The following is a 26,736-nucleotide window of genomic DNA, read 5'->3' on the forward strand; positions in this document are numbered from 1 at the left end:
CTGTGTGGATTTTGCACATTCTCCCCATGTCTTGGTGCTCCAGTTTCCTCCCACATGGTCAGTAAATTGGCCATCCACTAATACATAGTGTTAGGTGCCTTTGTCAGGGGTAAATATCGGGCAGGGTAATGGGTCTGGGTGAGTTAATCTTTGGAGGGTCAGTGTGGACTTGTTGGGCCGCAGGGCCTGTTTCCATACTGTAGGGAATCTAATCTAAAAAATATTGTGCAAAGACTTGTGGCAGAACAGAAAATAAAATCGAAGATGTAATGAGGAAAAATTAGATTACAAGAGAAAGTTAGCCAAAAATATTTTTAAATTTTTTTTAGATAAAAAAGAAAAGAATTAACAAAGTATACATGGAGAAAGAGGATGTTTATGCATTGTGTCAGAAAGAGTGGATGAGGTCCCAGATGAGTACTTTGCATTAGTATTCACCAAGGAAAAGAAAGATGATAATAGATGGATGAGCAGATACTCTGGGACATCTTGATATTAAGAAGGAGGTGTTAGGTGTCTTCACAAACATTAAGATCTATCCCAGGATATCAAAGGAGACAAGGAAGGAGATTGATGTGACCTTGACAAAGATCTTTGTATCCTCTTTAAGGGAGGACTGGAGAATAGTCATTGTTGTTCCTGTGTTTAAGAAGGGCAACAGGGATAATCCAGGCCAGTGATCCTGCATTAGTAGTAAGGAAATTATTGAAGAAGATTCTTAGGGACAGGATTTATTCATATTTGGAAAAGAACAGACTTATTAGGGGTAGTCACCACCCTTTATGTGGGAAGGTCTTGTCTCACAAATATGAGTTTTCTGAGCAAGTGACAAAAATGATTTAGTGTCAGAGAGTGGATGTTGTCTCCATGGACTTTAGTAAAGTATTTGATAAAGCCCCTCCTGGTCCAGAAGACTGGGCTGGGATCCATGATGAGTTGGTAAGTTAAATACAAATTTGGCTTGGTCATAGGAGACAGGGTAGTTATGGAGGAGTGCTTTTCTGATTGGGGGGGGGGGGGGGCTGTGACCAGTGATGTTCCACAAGGAACAGTGCTGAGACTCCTGTTATTTGTAGTATAAAGGATTTGGATGAAAATGTGGATGGTTTGCTTGGTACATTTGCAAACAACACAAAATTGATGGAGTTGTGGATAGTGAGGAATGTTGTCAAAGGATGCAGCGGGATACAGATCAGCTGAAAGGCTGAGCAGAGAGTTGGCACATGGAGATTAATCTGGACAGGTGTGAAGTGATGCATTTTGGGGGAGGTCAAATACAAGAGGAAAGTGTATTGTACATGGCAGGACCCTTAAGAGCATTGTTTATACAAAGGGAACTTGGGATGTAACTCCATAGCTCCCTGAAAGTGGCAACACTGTGGATCAGGTAAAAAAACAAGGGACATGACATGTTTCCCTTCATTGGCGCAGGTATTAAGTATAAAAGTTGGCAAGTCATGTTGCAGATATCTAAGACTTTAGTTAGACTACATTTGGAGTAACATGTGCAATTCTAGTTGCTGCACTATAGGAAGGATGTGAAAGCTTTGGAGAGAATGCAAAAGAGATTTACCAGGATGTTGCCGGGATTGGAATTTATTGGCTATAAGAAGAAGTTGAAAAACTTGAATTGTTTTTGCTCGAGCATTGAAGGTCTGAGGGGTGACCTGATAACAGTATATAAAATTATGAGGCATGGATAGGGTGGCTAGTCAGAGCCTATTTCCCAGGGTAGAAATATCAACCACTATTGGGCATGAGAAGGAAAAGGTTTAAAGGAGATGTGCAAGGAAAGTTTTTGACTCAGAGGGTGGTAGGTGCCGACAACCCATCATCAAGGGGAGGTGGTAAAAATAGAGACAATAGTAATGTTTAGGAGGTATTTATACAAAAACATGAACAGACAGGGATTAAAGGGGTATGGACCATATGCAGACAGGTGGGATTAGTTTACGGCATCATGGTTGAAACAGACATGGTAGGTCAAAGGGCCTGTTCCTGTGCTATTACGTACCATGTTCTATATTCTCTATATTCCGAACTATTGGTCCTATAGAAAATGAGTCTGGGGAACTATTAATGGGGGAGTAAAGAGACAGCAAATGAAGTGAACAAATATTTTGCATGTGTTTTCATTAGATAGGATACAAGTAGCATCTTGAAAAATGTTGTAAATTAGGAACAGAATGGGAGAGAGAAACTCAAGTGAATTACAATTACCAGTTAGTCAGTATTGAGTAAATAGTTGGAATGGTGAGTTGACACTAGACTCTTAAAAGAAGTAGCCAGTCAAATAGTTGATGTGTTGGTTTTAATTTTCCAAAACTCATTAGATTCAGGGATTGGAATTCTTTTAGATTGGAAAATAACTCTAGTAACTAAGGGAATGAGGCAGAACACAGGATTCTACAGCTTAATGTCTGTTATAGCTTCTAAAATAATTTCAATTTATTAAAGATGTTATAGCATGGCACTTGGATAAGTTCAACACAATCAGGTAGAGCCAACATGTCTTTTCCCCCAAAGGAAGGTCATATTTGACTAACTTATTGGAGTTATTTCAAGAAGATAAAAGGGAACCAATGGATGTATTGTATTTAGATTCCAGAAGGCATTTGATAATGTGCCTCTTCAAAGGTTCTTGCATAAACAAAGCCTGATGTTGAAGAGATAACTTAAAGGAATGAATACAGGAAGCTCTGTTTACAGGAAGCAGAGCTTATGAATTAGTGACTCTTCCTCAAACTGACAGGATGTCATGAATGGTGCCACAAGGGTTGGTACTGGGGCATCAACTCTTTGTAACTTCTGATTAACAGCACACAGTACCGTGAACAGTTTGCAGACACACATAATCAAACAAGAAACAACTAAACATATTTCTCCTTTACAATCTAAAGGATGTTATTTTATGTTAAACCACCCTAAACAATAAACATATGTACATTGAAGGGTTTCTTGGAAAAAACTTTGAGGACTTTGAACTTTCAGAATGTAAATAGTCTTGGAACAAACATATTCTTTGAGATACAAAGGCTTATGATTTTGGTGCTCAATCCATGAATTTGAGCTGGTAGTTACACATAATCCGATCCATGAGGCTGATAATCAACAAGACTATGCTCATTGGAAAATAAAACATATTCTAATAAATATTGTGCTCAGAATATGCTCATCTGCTTGCTGTCAAGAATCTCATATTCTGCTTCATTTTGTTAGCTATCCATTGGTATCATACAGCCACTTCATCTGTTTTAGTCTGGGTAGAGATGATACACACCCAATCTCCAACTTCAAATCATGCTGTCCTTGTGTGAGCTTGTTTGCTGAAGTGTGCTTTTGTTTTACCTTCTTGCTTTGCTGTGACATATTCACTTGATATTGGTGAGCAGTGTGTTTAAGCTGGAGCTTATCCTAAGTTTGGCCAGTGTCTTACACCTCATGGTGTGGCATGGATAGATATGTGCAAAGTAAGATATGAATGGCTCCAATACTTTCTTCTCCAACATGCTAGCTCTATCCTTGATCACCTTGTTGAATCATTGATGCCACCACTCAATTTAAGATTTTATTGTAATGTCTGATGTGGGTACATTTCCTAATTTAATAAGAACACCATAAACTGACTTGAAGCAAGCTGAAGTCTATTCTGTAATAGTCTCTGGCAAACCCCATTTTGTAAACAACTTTCCAGAGCAGAAGTTGTGAAATTTATTGTAGTAATTTCTACTCATTTGCCCTGTAGTCCATGAACAACAAGCAAACAAATGCCATTTGCTCTTGTCCATGAACATTATTTATTTTTAATCATTCACAGGATGTGGGCTTTACTGGCTGGGCCATCTATAGTCACCCTTGAAGAGATGCTGGTGAGCTGCCTTCTTGGACCATTGCAGTTCATTTGGTATAGGGACACCCACAGTGCCATTAGAACAGGAATTCCAGGATATTGACCCAATAATAGTGAGAAAACACGAAGGTGTTGTGTGGCTTGGAGGAACTTGCAAGTGATGCTGCCCTTGCCCTTCTAGATCATAGTTGTTGTGGGTTTTGAAGGTGCTGTTGAATTTCTGCATTGCATCCTGTCAATGATGCCCATTGGTGCGACAATGAATCACAACCCGATAGAAGGAGTGAATACCTGTAGTGCCAATCACGTGGGCTACTTTGTCTATGATACTGTCAAGTTTCTCACATTACTGAAGCTGCACCCATCCAGGCAAGTGGCAAATATTCGATCACACTCTTGACTTGTACCTTGTGGACAGACCTTGAGTAGACAGGAGGTGAAGTACTTGCTGGAGGATTCCCAGTTTCCAATCTGCTCTTGTAGCCAGTGTCCTGACACGGCTAGTCAGTTTTATCTATCTGAAGAGTTGCAAATAGTGATGCATATTATGTAATGAGAAGTGTGTATCCCTATTTGTGATGTTATGATGGAGGGAAGGTTATCGGTGAAGCAGCTGTAAATGGTTGGTCCTAGGATACGACTCAGAGGAATTCCCGTAGAGATATCCTGGAGTTGAAATGATTGACCTCCAATAACCATCACCTTCTGATTTGATTTGATTTATTGCTGTCACATGTACCTAAGTACAGTGAAAAGTTTTTTTTTTTGTTTTGCGAGCAGTACAGGCAGATCATAACAAACAAGGACATGCAGATTATAGGGTGCTTAGACAGAGTGAGACAGACAAGATTATAACTCCACAGGAGGTGCACAAAGCAAGACCAACAGTAGGTTTGAAAGTAGACAGGTCCATTTAGCAGTCTGAGAACAGTTTGGAATATGCTATTCTTGAACCAGTTTGTGTGTGTTCATGCTTCTGTATCTTCTGCATCTTCCTTTATGCTGGGTATGACTCCAACAAGTAGAGACTTTTCTTCCTGATTCTCATTGATTTCTGTTTGGGCTTCTTCATGCCACACTTGGCTGAAGTATCAAGGGCTGTCACTCTCACTTCATCTCTGGAATTCAGCTCCTTTGACCATGTTTGAACCAAGGGTGCATTGAGCTCAGGAGTTGAGTGGCCCTGGCAGAACCCAAACCACTGAGCAGGTTATTGCTGAGCAAATGCTGCTTGACAGCACTGTTGATCGCCAGACCATGGCAACACGATGCCTGGAGGAAGAGCGCCTCATCTTCCGCCAAGGAACCCTCCAACCACAAAGAAGGGCTTATGCCCAAAACGTCGATTCTCCTGCTCCTTTGATGCTGGCTGACCTGCTGCGCTTTTCCAGCAACACATTTTGCAGCACTGTTGGAGGCCATTTTCCATTGCCTTAATGATCAAGAGTGGACTGATGGTAATTGGCCAGGTTGGATTAGTCCCCCTTTACAGGATGATATGCCTAGATGCCGCCAATTTAAAAGCTGCCTATCGGAAAACTGCTAAATCTAATCCATTGCTAGCAAGTGCAGGCTCAGAACTCACTTTAGTCCCAGCACTGGGGTCTTGGCATTCATTCAGAAATCCTTCCTGTTATGGTTCATACTGCATTGAAGGTATAACGTGTTTTAAAATTACTCGAAATCTCATTGAATGCTCTGGGGGCTTAATATGGTATTATGTTCATAATGTAGGCAAACATTTGCTCCTACCTGCTTTGTCCCTAATGATGATATAAGCAAGTGGTATGGGGATTTGTGTGCAGATGCTTGCTGAGCTCCTGCAATCTGCCAACTCAAGTTTACAAGGTGAGAGTCATAATTCACAGACATAGTTTGAATATACACGCATTCGATATAAGTTACTTCACAAAAACCATAAATATCAATAGTTAACATTCATTCAACAGCTAATTATCCCCATCATAGTTCTCCAGCTGCTGTTACAGTTTGCATCTATTGAAGCCCATCCTGAATTGGACTCTGCATTCATTTTGCTGTGGTTTGTATTTCTGAATGTTTAAACTTTTGTGTGTGTGTGTGTGAACTTTTTAGCCTGGTGATATGATCATTATCTCTCCTGTGCTAATTTAATCATAACACAAAAAGCCTTGGAGAAATGCGATTGGAAGAATTATTTGAAAAACACAACTCAGTTAGTGCTCCTTCCAGACCATGCCTTTAACTTGTATAGAAAACAAAATCTGTGGGATAGTTTTTCTTCAAAGCACTCTCCTAGGATTCTGTTTAAAAGATGATTTACAGTCTTTATTGTTTTACTTTCATTGAGGCTGACCTGTTAAGTGTTTCTCAACCCAGCAGAGAACAGAAACCACTTGAACTCTTGGTCCAGAACAGCTGCTCAAAACTGGGTCAAGCAACTTTCAAATCTGCTTTAAATTTACTTAATCTTCTGTACAGACCTGGTTAGGAAGGGGGTGGGATACACAAAATTTGCTTTTGTTTTGAGTCCAGCATTGCTTCTGAACAGATTTTATGCAGATGTGATCAGTGGCGATGAGAAGAAAATTCTTGCTAAGGCCCCCATGTTGGGAGCTTGCAGTGAGCAGCCAATAAAGAAAGATAATTACAATTATAAAGCTTTGTAAGGCTACAGAATTACAAACCTGAGACCTCGGTCATGCTTGGTAGCCTATTTTATTTGCAAATCTGAAACACGCAAAAAGTCAAACCTTGAACACAAATCCAACCTTGAGAGTAAGCCAACTGATTAGAATAGAGATTCAGCATAGACACAATGAGCAGAATTACCTCCTTTTGTACCAAAATCATCTTTGCTACTAGTGTCGGGAATATTTAACACCATCTGGAAACTCATAATACATAAATGAACCTCTTGGTAAGATAGCGAGAGACTTGACCAATTAAAACTACAGAAGCAGGAACAATTTGTTTTTCGGGGTTGATAAATTAAGATTGGCTGAATGGCTACCTGCATTTGAATTAGCTGTGGTTAACTTCATGGCATCACAGTCAGCATTTTGTAGCTTTGATAAGCAGCCCACCACTTTTCTGGCTCTTCTCCATCCTCAGACTCTGGTAAACAATCCATCTTTAAATATGCTGAGGCTATTCATCTTGTGATTTTTTTTTTTCACAGCCAATACCACTGAACAGAAGTGTACTAGAATTTTCACCTATTCAAAGATGCATTAACAATACCTACTAATTGGTCTGCCTACTGTCAGCTGAGCAACTGGAAAATATCTCTTAATTTGGACTATCTAATGTGAGCTGAGAGTGTGGTGCTGGAAAAGCACAGCAGATCAGGCAGCATCCGAGGAGCAGGAAAATCAGCATTTCTCGAGCATAAGCGCTTCATCAGGAAGGGCCTCAATTTCTCCCACTATCGAATGTGAGGTTGGTTTCAGTGGTTTGTGAAAAATTTTCGATAGAAGACTATAGTTAGGACATTCAATGAAACCATTAACTGGCAAAGTTAGAGTTTTGTGACAATTTTTTAAAATCTGCTAGTGACAACAATGATGTTAAATAAAATTAACTCGTATGAAGGAAACTACAAAGCTAATCTCAAGTCAAACTTCTGTTAATTTAGTAAGCAAAATCATTTTTGCAAAGTAACTTATTTTGGTCTACTAAAACTAGTGTCAGTGGCTTTAGTTCTTGTGAAAATTGTTCATTAGATTGTAGAGAGGCAGGTTAAAGTTCAAGGACTTTGCTGCAGAACTTTACAATGTGGAACCAGAAATCCAATTGTGGTTAACTGAACCCAGCCAGAGTTCCACAATATATTACTACCTAATGATTGTGCAGTTAATTACAAGTTTGATTAGTAAATTTAAAAGAAAAGTAATGGTCAGAGCTATTTGGGTGAGTGATGACCATACATATTTGAATGGTCTGTGGATGCACAAGCCAGTATAGTGGATGAGTTGTTAAGGCAGAAAGTAGAATAGAGTGTGTAGAATTGTTTTATTGATTGAAAACTTTGCTTCCTTGATTACTGATCTTGGTAGTTAAGTAAATGTACACAGGAAGTACTTGTTCTTTTGGCAAGACATTTGTAACTAACATGTGGCTAAATCAGTGTCACCACAATCAGACCTGAATCTGCAGCAGGCTTCCCTTGTTGCAATGAGTTTATCTTGTGACAAGACAAATAAGTAACGAATGAAATCCTGATCTCTGATGAAATACCTAGCTTTGACATGTTGGTGTTTCAAACATTTTTAGAGTTGGCCTCAGAGCCTGTGACTGAGGGAGGAAAAATCAACAAGTTCCTTACTCCTGATCATGACCCAACAAGCATGAGCTCAAATGTAGATGTCAGCTCATGATAATCCACACCTGGATGTGGCTCTGGCTATGAGAGTAATATTCTAGCAGACTCTGGGGTTTTTCACTTCAGTAAAATACTAGGGTATCCTCATGAGATTTTCTCCACGATGCAGGAGGAGAAGAAACAAACTGTGTATTTGGCATTGTGCAATTAAAAGCACTTTGTTACTTAGGCTTTCTTTACTTTGCTGATATATTTGTTAAGAATGAGTTAGCTCTTCAATATCATAACCTCAGAGCACTGCAAGTATGGGCTCCTGTTAACTCTATCTGCAACAGCAGAATCTGCTTTCATTCATGGAAATGCTGATCATTATTTTAATCCCAAAATTTATGTTTTTTTAGTGCTATCAATAAGGAAACAAGTGATTTAAACATCATCAAGTCAAAAGGGGAAGGACTCTAGTCTTATTACTTCACAATTTTATTATTAGACAATTATAGATCAAAAATCTATCCACGATCTCAAAACTATGGAACTGCTTAGGTGAATCATGCCTGTAATGTTATGTTTTTGAAACTTAAGCTCGATGTTACCCAAGATATATTCCCTGATTTAAACACTATTTTTAAAAATCATTTTCAGTGTGTGTAACCCTTCTCCTGATTTCAAAGACAGTTGAAATGCAATTACTAGATGCAAGTTTGAAGATATTTCAGTGATCACTAACCAACATTGAAAATGGTAATTAGGAAAGACTTAAGGTGGTGGCTATTATTATACTTACTGTGATAAAATGGTTAGCTTTTAGTTGTTAGCATTATATCTGTACATGTTAGCTTAAGTTGATTTTTAATGATTTACATTCGCTCCCAAAACTGAGGCCAAATTGTGTGCTAACAATAAAACTGAACAGTGATGTGGATCCAGATTGTCACCATTTGAAAATGTCATCAGTATATAATGCAAAGAGTTGATGTTTGAAATGTTTCAAAAAGATGTACAAAAATGTTTGAAATTCCCATAAAACAAATTCTGTATTTCCTGCTTCATTCCTGATATCATTTTGTAAGGTTTACAGTTACTAAAGCATCCATTTGTGGAGTAATAAGCTGAGGCAAATTGCAAAGACAGGTACAGCACATCATGGAAGAAAAGAGGAATTCAATTTGTACATTGAATAAATGCTAAAACATTTTTCTTCAGCAGTCGAGAAAATGGGCTTATCTTATCTATTTTCCAATTTATTTTCTGTGGTTTTTGCTACATCAAGAAGGAAAGTAGGATTACATTGACCTTTCATGTCTGTTAGTTCCAGTCGCATAAGGCAATACCTGAGTAAGAGGTTAATATCTTCAGGCGAAGATGGGATTTCTTGGACGAAGAAAGAATTCCAAAACTGGCTTATTATGCTCTGATCTATTTCTTCTATGCAAGAACTTCCAGAAATTGTTCTTTCTCAACTTATTTGTTGTGCAGAGCTTTGAAGAGAGAGCATTTATTTTGTAGCTCTGCAGGGACCAGCTTAATATCTTGTCTTCACCTCAAACCATACTTTGCCTTGCTCCCAAAATGTTCTGATATTCTGAAAATATTCAAAGACATAATTCTATTTCTAATGATCTAATCATCATTTAATCAGTGATTCTTTCTCTGCATAAATTTTTTTAAAATACATAATCATAGCAGAACTTGATAGGTACTTATGTAGTTGAAAAATGTGGTGCAGCATTGCCTGGCCTGCTGTGTTTTTCCAGTACCACATTTTTCAACTGTGGTACTCCAGCATCTGCAGTCCTCACTTTCTCCTAGGTACTTCTGTAGCAAAACTTTATTGGAGGAATCATACAGTTGGCAGGGCATATATTTTCAAGAACCCCAATGTAAGGAGGAAATTGCAAATACTGTAGAAGGAAAAAATATAAAAATAGGATTGAGTTTGGACTTTTAACTTTGGTATGTTAAGAATATTTTATAATGAGTCATTGCAACTTTAAATCCCTTATACAAGATTTCTGCACTATTTTTGAAAAAGAAACATTAGGTAACTAATTGTCCTCACCAATAAAAATCTCTGAATTGGATCAAGTCATAAATTGGATAAGAACCCTAGCTCATTTGATTGGGGGATCTATAAATAGTTGACCTTTTAATGGCCTGATGAGGCAGAACAAATGCGTCTTGTACCCCTAAGGTGACTGCTTACATTACTTCACATTCAATAGCTGACAAACTATTTCTGTATCATACAGAGAACCTAATCTACTATTAAAGATCATGGGAAATCTACTAGTTGGAGGAGAAACTCCGCTTTAACAAAATAATATTTAGTATTTTGTCCTTAATTTTGTTTCAAAGTGGCTGTACAAATCTACACTTGAACATACGCTATTCAATTTGAGAATAACTACCCTGGACATAAAAACAGCATTTGACTGAATGCAGTGAGGAGGAAATGAGCAAAATCAAAGTCAATGGGCATTTGGGAAATCTTTCCACCAGCTGGAGGTCATGCCTGGCACGTGGAAAATGATTGTAGTTGGTGGCTCCAAGACACCTAAGCAGGAGTTCCTCAGGATAGTGTCCTAGGCTCAACCACCCTCAGCTGCTTCATCAATGACCTACCTCTCCATCATAATGTCACATGTAGGATGCTCACTTTTGTCCTTTTGTCCCTGCATAGACACCTAAGCAGTTCATATCCACGTATAATGAGATCTTGTCAACTTTCAGGTTTGAGCTGATTGTTTCATGCAGTTATTAGGCCACATAAATACTGGGCAAACACCATCTCCACCTTGAGAGAATATAAGGAGTTCTTTTGACATTCAATGGTACATCATCACTGAATCTTTAAAATCAGCAAACATCGATCCAATCATTTTAATACCATGGCCATAAAGCAGATCAGAAGCTGGGAATTCCAGAGGGTGTAACCCATCTTCTGTCTACCCAAAACCTGTCCAACATTTTCAAGTCACAAGACAGGACTGTGGTGGAATAGTCTCCACTTGCTTGGATGAGAGCAGGTGCAATAATACTCAAGAAATTTGGCACCATCCAGGACAAAGCAGTCCACTTGACTGACACCCCCATCCATCACCTTAAATACTTACTTCCAACACACCTGGTGCGTATCCTTTATAAGGTGCAACACTGCAATGTGCCAATTATCTTTTGAGAGCACTTTATAAACCTGGAAGAATAAGAGCATCAGCTGCAAGGGAAACATTTATAAGTTGCCCTCTGAGATGCAATGCCATGCTGACCAGGGTGGATTTCACCATTCCTTCCCTGTTGCTGGATCAAATTACGCAAATCCCTTCATAAGCTTATGCCACAGAGCACAGGGGATCACAAAGGCAGTGAGCCACCACCCTGGAAGGGCAATAGACAATAGGTGCAGGAGTAGGCCATTCTGCCTTTTGAGCCAGCACCATCATTCATTATGATCATGGCTGATTATCGTCAATCAGTATCCTGTTCCTGCCTTATCTCCATAACCCTTGATTCCACTATCCTTAAGAGCTCTATCCAACTCTTTCTTGAAAGTATCCAGAGACTTGGCCTCCATAGCCTTCTGGGGCAGAGCATTCCATACACTCACCACTCTCTGGGTGAAGAAGTTTCTCCTCAACTCTGTTCTAAGTGACCTACCCCTTATTTTTAAACTGTGTCCTCTGGTTCGGGACTCACCCATCAATGGAAACATTCTTCCTGCCTCCAGAGTGTCCAATCCTTTAATAATCTTATATGTCTTAATCAGATCCCCTCTCAGCCTTCTAAACTCAAGCGTATACAAGCCCAGTCGCTCCAATCTTTCAGCGTAAGATAGTCCCACCATTCCAGGAATTGACCTCGTGAACCTATGCTGCACTCCCTCAATAGCCAGAATGTCTTTCCTCAAATTTGGAGACCAAAACTGTGCACAGTATTCCAGGTGCAGTCTGCAATTAGATGTGTAACAATTGCTGGGGTTACATTTGCAAATGAGACTTTTTTGAATCATTTTTGACATGTGGGATTGCTGGCTGGCCAGCATTTATTGTTCATTGCTAGGTGCCCTTGAGAAGGTGGCATTGAACTGCTGTAGTCCACCTGCTGTTAACAGACTCCCAATGCCATTGGCAAGGGAGTTCCAGGATTTTGCCCCAGCAACACTGAATGAATGAAGATATATTTCCTAGTCTGAATGGTACACAACTTGGAAGAGAGTTTGCAGGTGGTGTTGTTCCCATGGATCTTTCTAGATGGTGTTAGTCATGAGTGTGTAAGATGCTGTCCAAGGAGCCTTGGTGAATTTCTATATTACATGTTGTAAACCGTACATGATACTGCTACTGAACGTTGATAGTGGCTGTAATTGTTTTTGGATACAGAGCTAATCAAGAGGTTTGCTATGTCCTGGATGGTATCAAACTTCTTGACTATCTTTGGAGCTGCACTCATCCAGGTAAGTGGAGAGTATTCCATCCCACTCCTGACTTGTGCCTTGTGGATTGTAGGCAAGCATTGTGGAATCGGGAGGTGAGTTACTTGCCGCAGGTTTCCTGACCTCTGACCTCCTTCTATAGTCTGTATTTGTATGGCAAGTCCAGTTCCTATATCTGGTCAAACATAACCCCCAGAAAGTTGAGAGAGGGAGGTTCAATGATGGTAATGCTATTGAATATATGTGGTGATTGTTAGATTGTCTTCTCTTGCAGGTGGCCATTGCCTGTTAATGGAGTGTTTTACCCTGATTTGCATTGACTTGTTTCGCTAAGGCTCTTTGATGTGTGGCCTAACTACATATATCTGCCTTGGGCCCATATCCTTTGATCTCCTTGCTTAATAAAAAATTGTCAATCTCCAATTTAAATTTAATAATTGAATTCACATTGACAACCATTTTAGAAGGAAAATTCCAAACCTCCACTACTCTTTGCATGTAGAAGTGCTTTCCAACATTTCTCCTGAATGGCCTGGTCCTAATTCTGAGACTATGTCCCCTGGTTTGAGAATCTTCAACCAGTTGAAGTAACTTACTGTTATCTACCTTGTCTTTCCCTCTTCATATCCTGAAGACCTCAATTAAATTACATCTTAAACTTCTAAATTCTGCACAATAAAGGCCTCATTTGTAAAATCTCTTCTTATAACTTAACTCCTAAAGTCCAGGTATTATCCTTGTAAACCTTTGTTGAACTCATTCCATAGCTAAAACATCCTTCCTGAGTGTGGTACCCAGAACTGCACAAAGTACTCTTAAGTGGCATCTAACGAGGATTTTATGTAACTGCAGCATAATGTCTGCATCCTATACTCCAGCCCTCTCAATATGAACTTCAGCATTCCATTAACCACCTTAACCATTTTCTGCACATGTATGTGGCATTTAAAAGAGCTATGTACTTGAACACTTAAAGTTTGATGGCTTTCCACTGTATTTCCACTGGGCTTTCTAAAACAAAATCTTGATTTGTCCTTTTCTGGTCCAAAATGGATATCCTCAAAGTTGCTAATTATTAAAGTTCATCTCCTACAGCTTTGCCCATCCACCAAATCTATCAATATCCTGGTGAAATGTTTACGCTGTTGTCAACACTGTCTACAATGCTGCCTAATTTATGTGTCATCATCAAATTTGGAGACTTTTGGCTTTTTCTGCCATTTTCCAAGGTATTGATGAATGCTGTGAATAATTGAGGCAACAACACAGATGCCTGTAGCACATCACTGAACAAATCCTGCCAATTTGAGTAAATACTTATTATTCCAACTCTCCGGTTAAATGGCAGGAAACAATTTCCTATCCATGTCTGGAATCATCAACCATCTTGCTCCCATACTGGCATTTCCATTATTGGCCTGCTACAGTGTTCCAATGAAGCTCAATGCAAGATAACTAATATTTTCTCACTGAGACACCTTACAGCTCCTAGGACTGAGTATTGAGTTTCCACAACTTTTGAATGACTTCTGTCCTCCAATTTTTGTTACACTTCCCTTTCCTCCCACAACTGTGTCTCATTTGTATTTTAAAATAACCGTAGATGCTAGAAATCAGAAACAAAACCTGAAATCGCTGAGGAACTCAAATCTGGCAGTATTCATGGAGAGAGATAGCACAGTTAATGTTTCAAGTCCAGTGAACCTTCCTCAGAACAATCTTATTTTTATCTTGTTGACTTTGCTCTCAGCAAAGCAGAACCATTTTCTCCTTTCACGCCTATTATTTACACCTATTTAATATCTCCATCACTTCTTTACTATTATTAGCACTCCCTTGTCTTTTGCTCTAGGCACCCAAATCATCTGTGCAACTGGCGCCTTATACTCCACTATCAGCATCATAAAAAACACAACTTTCCAGCTCCTTTCAGTTCTGAAGAAGTGTCATATCAGACTCAATGTTAACTCTTTCTCAACAAAAGCTGCCAGAGCAGGTGAGTTTCTCTAGCTATTTTCTAAATAAATGCAAGTCTCCACCGTCTGCCTGACTCTGCACTGAAATCAATCCCTGAACACCAGAACAACTTTCTTTTTCAGTGTCAATTAGAGATCCCAAATACCAACATCAAACAGACTTGGGCTTCGTCAAATTCTGAATCACATACATGTGTGCAACATGCTGACTATCACCCTTGCAGGCAAAACACTGTAAAAATGTAAATGTTATCATGCACGTGCACTCAGAATTTCAGCTTTTGCATATATAATCTAATACTGTGGACCTGAATTATGTATTTTTAAAAATTGAAACACTGTGATGGATTGTAGGAGAAGCTAATTGAACACATTTTCATTGCTTCGTATTGGGTTATATTCAATGTAGTATTAATTTCTATACAAAGAAATTTTATCTGATATTCAAACCAGTTTCATGAATAAACAAAGTACATAAGCAAGTGTTTATTTTTCAAGCTATATTTGAGCTTTTAAGTTTTTTTTGGTTTACCAGAGTATAGAGCAGAGGTCAAGCTTAATTGTTTGAATACATATATACGTATAAAACCAAATAAACACCAGGACATTGCCTATTCTCCCATTGGCTTCTGCCGTTCCTGTAAAGTGCATTTTGCAGGAGTTTTCTCTGTTCAACATTTTCAATTCAAAAAAGTGGATGGCCTTCATATTAGAAACCGTACGATCATAGAAATTTAAGAGCCCAGTTGGCTATTTGGGAGGTGAAGTTGTCCTGACCCTTTGGAGGAGCAGTTATTCTTAGACTTTGCATTTCACTTTGTGTCTGCAAGATTTTTGTCTAAAGGAGCTGTTTACCTCCCTTTTACAATTATTTTGTAGAATTGGCTTCTAGTACAGCATTCCAGATCCTCACAGCTTTAACCTTTTCTCCTCTGCCCTCAATATCTTTTGGCAATTATTGCCAACTATTATTTTGTTGCATTAACGATGCTTTATAAATGCAAGTTTTAAAAACAAATCTATGATCTCTTGTTACTTGATAGTCAACAAAAGGGGTTGTTTTTCATATAATTTATTTACAACTCTCATGAATCTTTTCTTGATTTATGAAGTCCTTTCATCTTTCCTGTGTCAGCTGTGATTCTCTCGAAAGCACTGTACTAGAGTTACAAGGTTGAGTTCAAGAACTCCAGAATTTAAACAAATAAACTTCAGCTTACCCTCCAGCACACTGCTGACACTGTGGTGCACTGTGAGGCTGCCATATTTCACCAGTTACGCTAAACAGAGACCTCCATTGTGGAAAAGATACTGCAAGCTATCTTGAAGGAGACCAAGTAGTTATCCTGGCTAATATTCATCTGTCATTGATTCATACAGAACAGAAACAGAACCTTCGCATCAACCAGTCCATGCCAACCATAATCCCAAAGTAAACTAGTCTCACTTGCCTGTGCTTCGCCCATATCACTCCAAACATTATTATTCATGTACTTATCCGTATGTCTTAAATGTTGTAACTGTATCTGCATCACCACTTCTTCTGGCAGTTCATTCCACATGCTAACCAATCTCTGTGTAAAAAATTGTTGCCCCTCATGTCTTTTTTAAATTTTTCTCCTCTCACCTTAAAAATACTCCCCTTTGTCCTGAAATACCCCACCCTAGGAAAAAAAACACCTTCCATTCACCATATAGACTCAAGATTTTAAAATCCTCTATTAGGTCACCCTTCAAATTCGTACGCTCCAATGAAAATGATCCCAGCCTATCCAGTCTCTTCCCCATAACTCAAGCCTGCCATTCCCAGAAATGTTCTGATGAATATTTCCTGAATACTCTCCAATTATTAATATCCTTCCTATAAAATGGCAACTAGAACTGGACACAGTACTCCAGGAAGAGGCCTCACCAATGTCTGGTACAATCTCAACATGATTTCCCAACTTCTATATTGAAAGGTCTGACCAATCAAGGCAAGCATGCTAAATGCCTTCTTAACCACCCTGTCTATGTAAGATACAAACTTCAAAGCCCCAGGCACTCTGTTCCACAATACTACCCAAGGCACCACCTATAATTGTATAAGTCCTGCCCTTGTTTGCTGTAAAACAAAAATCCCAGCCTATCTCAACATCAAGTATTGTCCTCTCTACAGATACTGACCTGCCAGGGTTAGCAATACGAGGGTGGTTACAGTATTGTTTACAGCATTTCAGATCATTTCACAACCCTGAGGTCTTCAGGAGGCAATTAGGGGAGGGAGAGAAAGGATTGTAGTGGTGATTCCTGACACACACTTCCATTTTTCTTCAGCTTTGCTGTGTTGCAATGACAACAACCCAAATCTGCAATCCAGAACATCCTGCTATAGTATTAGGGGCAATAAATGAGGAAATGTTATTCTGAAGTTATTGTGTTATCAAATCCTTCAATCATTGTTTGTGTTCTATAAAAATGAGATTACTGAATAATAAAAGCATTTTTGCTAAACAAAAAATCCCATCTCGAGTTTACTCTGGACAGCTTGCAAAGGCAATGATCACCAGAGGCATGCCACAGTACGCTACAGTCATGAACATGAATTCAAAACTAGTTTTCTGGGCCCAGCTTGTAAATGTAACCAGTGAAAGTGACTGGAATATTTACAGAACACATTCCGTGTTATGGGAAACTCCTTTCCGATCCAGCTGTCACCATGTGAAAAGTTCACAATCCTCTGAGTAATACATTACTTTACAACGACAATTGTTGCAGATCAGGCTAATCAAGGGGAGAATCCACATCACCACCATGTACAAAATCTGGAGCTCAGAGAACATGTAGGATTTAGAACTGGTATCATGCACTCTGTGCCTATTAGTGTGGAACATAGTTTGCTTTATTAACCTGTATTGCCTTAACCCGAATCGATCTTGCCATCTCATGCACATTTACACAACACTCTCTGCTTCTGCACTCCTTTTACAGTTGTAATCTTTAGTCTGAACTGTCTTTTCATGTTCTTTCCACCAAAATGAATCACTTCACATTTCTTTGCATTCACCAAGCGGTCAATATCCTGCGAAAGTAACACTGTCTGCCTCAAGTTTATAATGTTGCTAAGTTTTGCATCACCCACAAATATTGAAATTGTGGCCTGTACCACAAGCTTAATGTGAATAAGGAGAAACAAAGATCCTAACAATGACCCATGGGAATTTCATTGTAAACTCTAGTTAAAAAAACATTTTTTGACTGTAACTCATTCTTTCCTAACACCTAGCCATCCATGTTGCTTCTGTCCCTTTTATCCCAGGAGCTTTGACATTCCTCATTAGTCTGTTGTGTGAAGTGTCTTTTAAAAGTCTATATACAGCATATCAACGTTATAACCCTGATCAACTTTCTCTTAATTTTTTAAAATATGCCATCAATTTAGTTAAGTACAGGTTTGTTTTATGAACTCCAATTTGGTTTTCCTTAATTTGAAATATTGTCCTATTATTCCCAGTAGAAATTTACACCCCATCAAATTAAACTGACCTGCCTGCACATTGCTTGAAATGTCCTTGCACCTTTTTTGAACAAGGGCATAAAGTTTTCAATTCTCAAGTTGACTATCACCACCTCTGTATGTAAGGAAATTATTATTCATGCTTCTGTAATTTCCACTCTCACTTCCCTCTATTATTGATTGCATCTCCTCCAGTCCTGATGCCTTTTCAACTTTAAGCACAGGCAACCTTTCCAATAGATTTCAATCCAATACCTTGTCAACTGTAAACACTTGTAGCAATTGAATCAACTCTGTTTTGTCCATGGCCTGCATCACACCTTCTTTGGTAATTTGCAACTACCTCAGCTATGCCCATTGCCTCTTTGTGTAAATCCCCTTTCCTAAATCAGCCTCACTCCTCATTTTGCTATTTGTGTGCTTGTCGAAGATTTTAGGATATCTTTATGTTAGCTGCCAGCCACTTTCTATACTCCCTTGTTGCTTCTATTATTTATATTTTGTTCACCACCTCTCAGTAGTCAAATCAGATTTTCAAACATATTCTATACCTGAAATGTGTCAGAAGCACACTTATTCCACTTTATCAAGCGTCATAACCCGCAGAGCTACGGACTAAATACTAGAAAGTTGGATTAGATTGAGTGGTTCATTTTTAGGCCATTAGACACGATAGGCCAGGTTGATTTTTTCTATGTCATAAACATTTTTTGTTAATTCCTATTTCTCTGTCAATCAGCTCCACCAAGTAATAACGGCTGATCATTTTTACACTGTGGTTTGTGGGGACTTGTTTTGAGTAAACAACCAGCTGTGTTTCTTACAATACACCAAGAACTACATTTCAAGTGCTGTGAAGCATTTTGGAATGACCTGCGGTCATGGGAAGTCCTTTATAAATGCAAGTCTTTTTAAACCTCCAATGACCTTTCTCATTGCAACTTTCCAGTCCACGGTGCCAGAATTGTCACCAATGCTGTAGCAGAGGCTAGCCACGCCTAATCATGATTAATAATGTGTTTTCTTAATTGTTTGATAAGATCTGGGAATCACTGGAAAGGCCAGAATTTGTTGGCAGTGCCCTCGACAGCAGTTAAGAGTCAAGCACATTTCTGTGGATCATTAGTCACATGTTGGTAAAGATGATAGATACCCTTCCCTTCAAAATGATTAGTAAAGCAATGGAATTTTATAACAGTCAATGAGAGTTTCATGATCACCATTACTGTTCTAGATTTCTCTATTTTCATTCTTAATCTATATCTCTATTTATAAACCCATGTATTTTAACCACTTGCATTCATCTGCCCCGACCATTTTAATGATTTGTGCAGACAGGCATTAAGATTTCTCTTCTTCTGTACTTTATAAAATCATACAATTTGTACCATGCTTGCTTTTTCTGTTAGTTCTTACAAAGTAAATTGCTTTTCATTTCTCTGCATTGATCTCCAGCTTCCATGTTTCTCTCCATTTCTGCCAATCATCCGAAGTCTATAATTATCACCATCACTTCCCTTCTTGGCAGGCGCTTATGGTTCCTTGCTTCCACGCTAAAAGTGAGTCCTCAGGTGACTGAAGAGTCCAATGCATGGACAGGGAAAGAAAGCATTATATGCCTAGCTGCCATGCAGTCCTTTCTCTGTCAACCCCAGACTTCAGCTTGTTGTCAAATGCGAGACTCAGTTCAGACTTTTTCCCTCCACTTGAATTGAATTTGGTGTAAGCTTTCCTAGGTGTCAATGGGGATGTGGAACTTTATCAAGGAATCTTGGACAGTGTCCGTGAAGCATTTCTTCTGGCTTTCTTTGTCTTGTTTGTCATGCCGAAGCTCTGCATATAAAACTTGTTTTGGGAATCTTGAGCCAGGCACATGGATAATGATGCCTAACCAATGGAGCTGACTGAGCGTGGTTAGTGTTTTGACGCTGGGACATCAGTATGAGCAAGAACATTGATGTTTGCACACCGATTCTGCCAATGCTTTTGCAGGATGTTCCAGAGGAAGCTGCCTTTTCAAGGTGCCTCTGTAAGATCCTGAGATATCTGCTGTACATATTCTACACTCCTGAGCCATACAGGACAGGGGGGCTCTCACTATTGCTGTGTAGGCCATGAGCTTGGTACTGGGTTTCTGGCATCATGTATCAGGTATTGGTCTTCAAACACTCTCTCTTCTCCAGCTGAAGTTTTTGCTGGCACATTTAAGGTAATGTTCAATCTCATGGGTCAATGTCTGCCGTTGTCAACAGTAGGCTCCATGGTATGGTGAGTGTTCCACATTGTTCAAGGCCTGATTTGTGAATTTGATAACTGGGGTTTAAGAGGCATTTCGGTAGAATACTTTTGTCCTATGACTGTTTCGTGTAAGCCCACGATCTCTTACTCTTCACTGAATATATTGACAGAGGCTTAGAGCTCAGTATCCCCAATGTGCACAGAAGCAAGCATTGCCTCCGCACTGTAGTTCAATAACACAGGATGCAATGGCCTTGAAACAAGCCTGCAGGTAGTGGAGGTTAAACAGCTTCCCATTTATTCTGCAGATTAGCTCCATTCCTACAGAGAAGCATGCTAAGGTTGAGGTAGAGCACTGTTGCATGGAAGATTGAGATGACCATTGGTGCATTGACACAGCCTTGCTTGACCCCTGTCCCAACATGAATTATCCATGATGGATATGTTGCTTAGGATCATGGCTTGCATGCCATAATGGTGCAGGCAGTGGAACATGCCAAATGTTTGCGGGCAGCCAAAATGAAGGAGGATGCTCCATAATCCCTCTTGGTTGACTGTGTGAAAGGTCTTTGCTAAGTCAAAAAAAAGGTAATGTACAATAGTTGGTATAGTTCCCTCCCATTTCTTTAGTAACCATCACGTGGTGAAGATCATGTCTATTGTGACCCTTAGAGGATGGAGTCCACTTGGAGACTCTGGAAGGAGCTTTGCAGCCACAGAGAAGATGATTGAGAAGGATTCTTGTGATAACCTTCCCTTTGGCTGACAACAGGGAAATTCCTTTCTCGTTATTGCAGGTGGACCTGTCACCTTCCTTGAAGATGGTCACAATTACAACATGTGAGATCTCCTGGCAGGTTCTCCTACTTCCAAATAAGATTTGATCTGACAAGTTTTATGTCATCTTTGAATATTGTAATTCTTTACAGAACAACTATCGACATTGTTTGTGTAAACGCAATCTTTGAAAATCATTAATTCATTGCAAACCAGTCATCTATGCTGCTATTTTTGCTCTTAATTCCATGTTTCTATTTTCTTAACAAGCCCCCTGTATGGCTTTTTGTGAAATGCCTTGTCAGAGTCCACACAAACAATATCTCCTATGCTATCTTAATCAACCTTTTTTAACCCCATTAAAGAAATTGAATCATGTTAGTCAAAATGAATTGATTTTAATAAATACATGCTGCTTTTCCATGATTAACCAATGTGTTTTTCAAATGATAATTTGCTTTGACCCTGAAAATGGTTTCAAATAATTTTCCTTGTGACTGCTTTTAGGCTGACTGCCTCAAAGATTCCTGGTTTGTCCCTTCCCTTTTTCCTGAATAGGGATATAACATTGGCATCCTACAGTCTTCTAGCTTTGTTCCTATTTCCAAACAAGCCAGAAAGACTGTGACCAATATCTCGCTTTTTTCCACACTTCAGCTTCTTTCATTAACTTAGGAAGGAGCCATTGTGGCCAGACCTACTAACTTAGCAACATAGAGTCATGCTAATTCTGTTTTACTAGCTATCAATATCCTTCCTTAATCCCTCACAAAATAATATGGTAAGTATAACCTCTGCATCTTCACCTTCCTTTATGAAGGCTCATTTAATATTTTAACCATGCTTCATGCCTCTTCCTCTTTTTAGTTCCTTAATAGAACTAATATTTCCCCTAATCAGTACTTACATTCATGTAATACAAAATGTTTTAGGGTTCAATTTAATGTTTATTCTTGTTTTTTTCTTTTTGTAATCTCTGCTTTATTTGCTTTTCAATTCCCTCCCTATACTTTCCATAATAATTACTTTCTGCTTTACAACTGACTTCTTTTTCCTGTTTTACTGAAAACGTTTAGCTCTCTTGTCACCCAGGGTCTATGATCTTTGAGTACTCACCCTTTTCCTTTTAAAGCAATTTGCTTATATTTTCTGGCCTCAATCAGTAATAAAACTTGATAGTTTGGCTGGGTGATACCTTGACCAGTCTTCCTGGGGGATAATGTATTTTCTTCCTCAGCTGGAACCTGAATATAATATGCAAACGTTGCTTTTTTTAAGATGTTAGAAATAGATTTTTGACAACAGTGATAATTTGTGAGCAATCTGTACTTTAGGTAATAGGTTGACACATTTCCCTCATGTTATTTTTATGATCAGTTTGCATATTGCTTATTTTAAAAATGTACGCTATAAGGTAGAATAAAACCATCTTCGTGATAGAATGTTTCAAAAAACTATCTCAGTAAAAAAATTATGCTAGTTTTCCATTGAAACCATAGTCTTGCATTTCAAATTATCCTTCAAACGAAAATATCATGTGGTACTTAAGCAGTAATCCTCTCCAGTCACAATACATACATTTCATTATTTTACATTGAGTATATCATATCCATTATAATTTAGTTGAGTTGTGCAGAATCCTCTTCTGAATTTTAACATGGGAGTTTTCCATCAATAGCCATGATCTTTCTATTGTGTTACTTGCTGAAAGTTATAACCCAGTAGTGGGTATCGTAAGAGGATATTGGGAAAACCAATACACAATATTATTTATGAAGATTTTAGAAATTTTGTGCCCAAGATAAAGCATGGAAAAGAAAATTACTTGAAGTGTGGACTTCCCTATTCATATAATCAGATTATTTGTGGAAATGTTTCTAAAACTGTACTATGAAGGAAAAATTGTTATGAAGCAAAATTTCCCAACTGTGATGGAAATAAAAGTTCTGAGAACACGTTGTTCAAATTACTGGGACAGGACAGATAACTTGCCCTTAGCTAAAGTGAACTGTAATCATTTGAGGCAGAAAAATAATGAAGGAGCTCAAATGTGTGCAGAGCAATCTTACATTCGGGTGACGTTAATCAAAATTTTACTGCAATCTGAACATGTGTGATCTGTGCAAATAGTTTAAGTTGGCAGCTTTACATTATTGCAGATTAACAGCAATGAAAACACAATTTGAAATTAAGTTGTCAATTTCATTTTGTTTTTGGCCGAATTTTCTGACAGATATAAATCTTAAACAACTGACTGACACTTGATATTTTGTTTTTTTCCAAGTACAAAGTATTTTAAATGAGTTGATTAGTAAATGATGGAGCATAAGACAGCCCAGCTATTGAGTGCATGAAAAGTCCATTTCAAAGGAAGATATATTTAGGGTGGAATTTTCTTTTCCCGGTTTTAATTGAAAGGCTGTTCGCTTTAAATGGCAAAATACCAAGTTTGGGGACTGAATGGCTTTATTTAGCATTGCTTTCATCCAATAAAGATAGGCAAGTGTTAACGAATATGTTACAGAGAAATTCCCTTGAAAGTGCAAGTTCATTGATGTGGGATTTTGGATGAGTTACAGCAAAAGCTATCTCTTCGATTTGATCATGTTTCAATCTTCAGAAATTGCACTTTAAAGAAAACGGACTCAGACCTTATTATGAGTCTTCCATGTGGTGATTTGTAACGAGATATAGACATACTTAGAAAAATAACCCTTCAAGTTCCGTGTTGCTTTTCTTTGGTATTGTATTTAGTGCCGGAATTCTGCTTCTCTCCTGTACACCTGTATATAAGGGGCGACAACCGAGCCTGAAGTTGAATTAAAGTTGCTTACTTACCTGAGCGTTCGAGCACGTTTCTTTGTCCTTATAAACAGAGTCATTTCGACCCTTTCAAATGACCCATGGCTATTGATTCGGAGGAGTTGCTGGTCTGGTTACAGGAGGAGATGGACTTTAGGGACGGTCGCAGGCTGGCGTGCCTTTTAAAGGATGCGGATGCCGACCTTTGAAAATGCCTCTGCTTGTTTTTCATGTACTCCTTGTAGTTCTTAGTGAGCAGCGTGTACAGGAAAGGGTTAATGCAGCTGTTGCTGTAGGTCAGGCAGGTCATCAGGTAGTTGATACAAGTTACTGTCCGCCGGGTCAGCTTTAAGGATTTGCAATAGAGGCGGATGAGCTGCCAGACCCAGAAAGGCAGGAAACACGCCCAGAAAACCACCACGATGCCGAATATCATGAGGACCACTCGCTGCTTGGATGACCTGCTGTTGCCTCTCTTGGAGAGAGTGTTTCTTTGGGACTGCAGGTAGGTCCGTGCTAACTGGGTGTACAGGAAGCCGATGATCACCCCGGGCGCCACAATGCTGGTGTTGAACAGCACTGTCAGGTAAATGGTGTAGGTCTGCCCAGTCCAGGTTGGGGCGCACATTCTGCGCACAGTGCCATTCTCCCTCCTGCTCTCCTGCAGATTGACCATGCTGGTCACGGGCAGCGTGAGGAACAGGCTGAGCAACCACACCGCCCCGGCCATCGCCTTCCTGTAACCCTGAGAGCGCTTGACCATGGCCAGCGGCTTGACCACGGCCAGGTAGCGCTCGGTGCACATCACGGTCAGGGTGAAGATGCTGGCGTGCATGGTCAGCAGGTCGAGACTGAGCAGGAGCCGGCAGCCCAGGTCCCCGAAGTACCAGCTCTTGGCGAGTGAGGTGCAGACGATGAAGGGGATGGTGGAGAGGTAGAGCAGGTCCGCCAGCGCCAGGCTAACGATGTAGATGTACATGGAGGCGGCGGAGCGCATGGACTGGCACATCAGCACCAGCGTGTACACATTGCCTGCCAGGCCGGCCACACACATGAAGGAGAGCACGGTGCCGAAAGCCGAGGTGAGCATCAACTCGTCCTTCGCCCTCAGGCTGGACGGGGAGTCGGATGCTGTCAGGTTCTCCGAGCTGTTGGGATACATGTTGTCCCGGGCAGGCGGCAGCATGCACATGGCTGGAGATGGAACTTCACACAGCAGCTCTCTGCTCACTGCGTCAGACAGAGCCCTGCAGTTAACTCCTCCTTAACTCTCTCCCTGTCCTAACTTCCAGCTCAGCTCCACACTGGGCAGGAACACTTGGCAGTCTTTACATCTCCCTGTGGCTGACCAAACCGTTGTTAACAGAATTCAGGTGAAGATGGCGTACAGCAGAATGCAAATACTGTGTCAATTGTAGTCCATCATTTCAATAAACATAGTTTATGTATAATAAAACCATATCTGGGGTCTGTGATTGATGTACCAATCAAATAAAGAGCGTTTGAATCATGAGTGCTTAATTAATCAATTCTGAATAAGGGTCACAGGACTAGAAACGTTAACACTGCACAGACCTGCTGAGTTTCTCCAGCAATTTCTGTTTTTTTTTGTCTCATCTCTGGCGGCCACAGTTCTTTGTTTTATTTTAGTGTTTGAGCCAGGGGTTTCACTAAAAATTGGAAATTGAAAGTGAGATGTAATTTTCGACAATAGTTCTCAAGATTCGCCTTTTAGGTAGAAACAAACACGCTGCCCAAACAGACTTCCTTTTATGGAGGTGCAGACCAACGTCCAGCCAGAGACAACGAGAAGCCCAACTCAGTCACAGATGGAGACCAGGAGCCAGGTAGGGTTTAGGGCCCATCTGCAATGCGGGGGTCAGGGGAGGCAGAAATCCACAGGGAGCACAGAGTTGGAACAACAAGATCTTTCCCAGGAAGAGGCAGATGGTGTGTGGGGGGTGGTTTGGTACAAAAGTACTTCGGCAGGGGTGAGGTCATGGAGGTGCGTTTAAAACCCAGGAGAAGGACCGAGGAATTTGAGAGCCGCAGGGAATCGGAACCGTTGTAGGTCAATAAGAGGTAATCACCTCTGAAGGGCATTCCTGATGAAGGGCTTTTGCCCCAAACGTCGATTTTCCTGCTCCTGGGATGCTGCCTGACCTGCTGTGCTTTTCCAGCACCACTCTGATGGAAACTCTGCAGTCCTCACTTTCGCCTAATAAAAGGTAAGCTGCATAGTCTTTGAGATCAACTGGCCCCTCAATTCAGGGGTGTCATCTCCTCAGGGCGAAGGTCGTAGGTCTTCATGGAGAGGCTCATTCTCATTCCAATGATCTTTGGGGCACATGGGGTATGGCATCGCACATGGGGTAGGGCATCGCACATGGGGTATGGCATCGCAAATGTTAGTGGGATCCAGGGTGCAGGGTTTGCTGCCTTTTATTTTCTCTCACTGCTTTGCCTCATCATTTTTTTCTTTACCCCCACACTAGTGCTTATATTTTCCCCAGCACCCATGTTGCATGTGCCCTGCTTCATCATCAAGGCATTTGCATGCAAAGTAAGTTAATTTGACAGGCAAGTTGTTGAAAGATTGGTTATAAGGTCCTCCCAGTCATTAAGATCCATGCTGCCATGCTTCAAGGGGAACTTCAAACATACTTTGTAGCTTTTTTTTGTCTTCCACTGGATTGTTGGTTATGTGAGAGGCGGATGGGTAAGGGAGGATGGTGGAAGATGGATGGTGAGGGGCTTCATTGGCAGGTAAGTAGGTGGAGGTATTTGATTGGTGAGGTTGGGTCTGTAGGTTTGGTTTAGAGAGGTGGGGATGAGAGTGATGGATGGTAGTTCCACAGTGTGGAG

The 26,736-nt window shown here is 39.9% G+C and overlaps 1 protein-coding gene across 2 annotated transcripts; it reads right to left on the reverse strand.

Moving 5' to 3' along the window:
* Nucleotides 1-9,989: 9,989 nt before the first annotated feature.
* On the reverse strand, nt 9,990-25,330 carry LOC122561921 (urotensin-2 receptor). Of its 2 annotated transcripts, none has more exons than XM_043714244.1 (2): nt 23,908-25,330; nt 9,990-10,054 (listed from the first exon to the last, which is right to left on the reverse strand). In XM_043714244.1, exon 1 carries the CDS (start codon nt 25,061-25,063, stop codon nt 23,948-23,950), a length of 1,116 nt encoding a protein of 371 aa, XP_043570179.1. In that variant the 5' UTR covers nt 25,064-25,330; the 3' UTR covers nt 9,990-10,054; nt 23,908-23,947. The 2 variants fall into 2 exon arrangements, with proteins under 2 accessions (XP_043570179.1, XP_043570178.1); XM_043714243.1 differs by lacking the exon at nt 9,990-10,054 and adding an exon at nt 21,660-22,313.
* Nucleotides 25,331-26,736: the final 1,406 nt, after the last annotated feature.

This window comes from Chiloscyllium plagiosum, chromosome 24, assembly GCF_004010195.1.
Source record: "Chiloscyllium plagiosum isolate BGI_BamShark_2017 chromosome 24, ASM401019v2, whole genome shotgun sequence".
Taxonomy (NCBI): Eukaryota; Metazoa; Chordata; class Chondrichthyes; order Orectolobiformes; family Hemiscylliidae; genus Chiloscyllium; species Chiloscyllium plagiosum.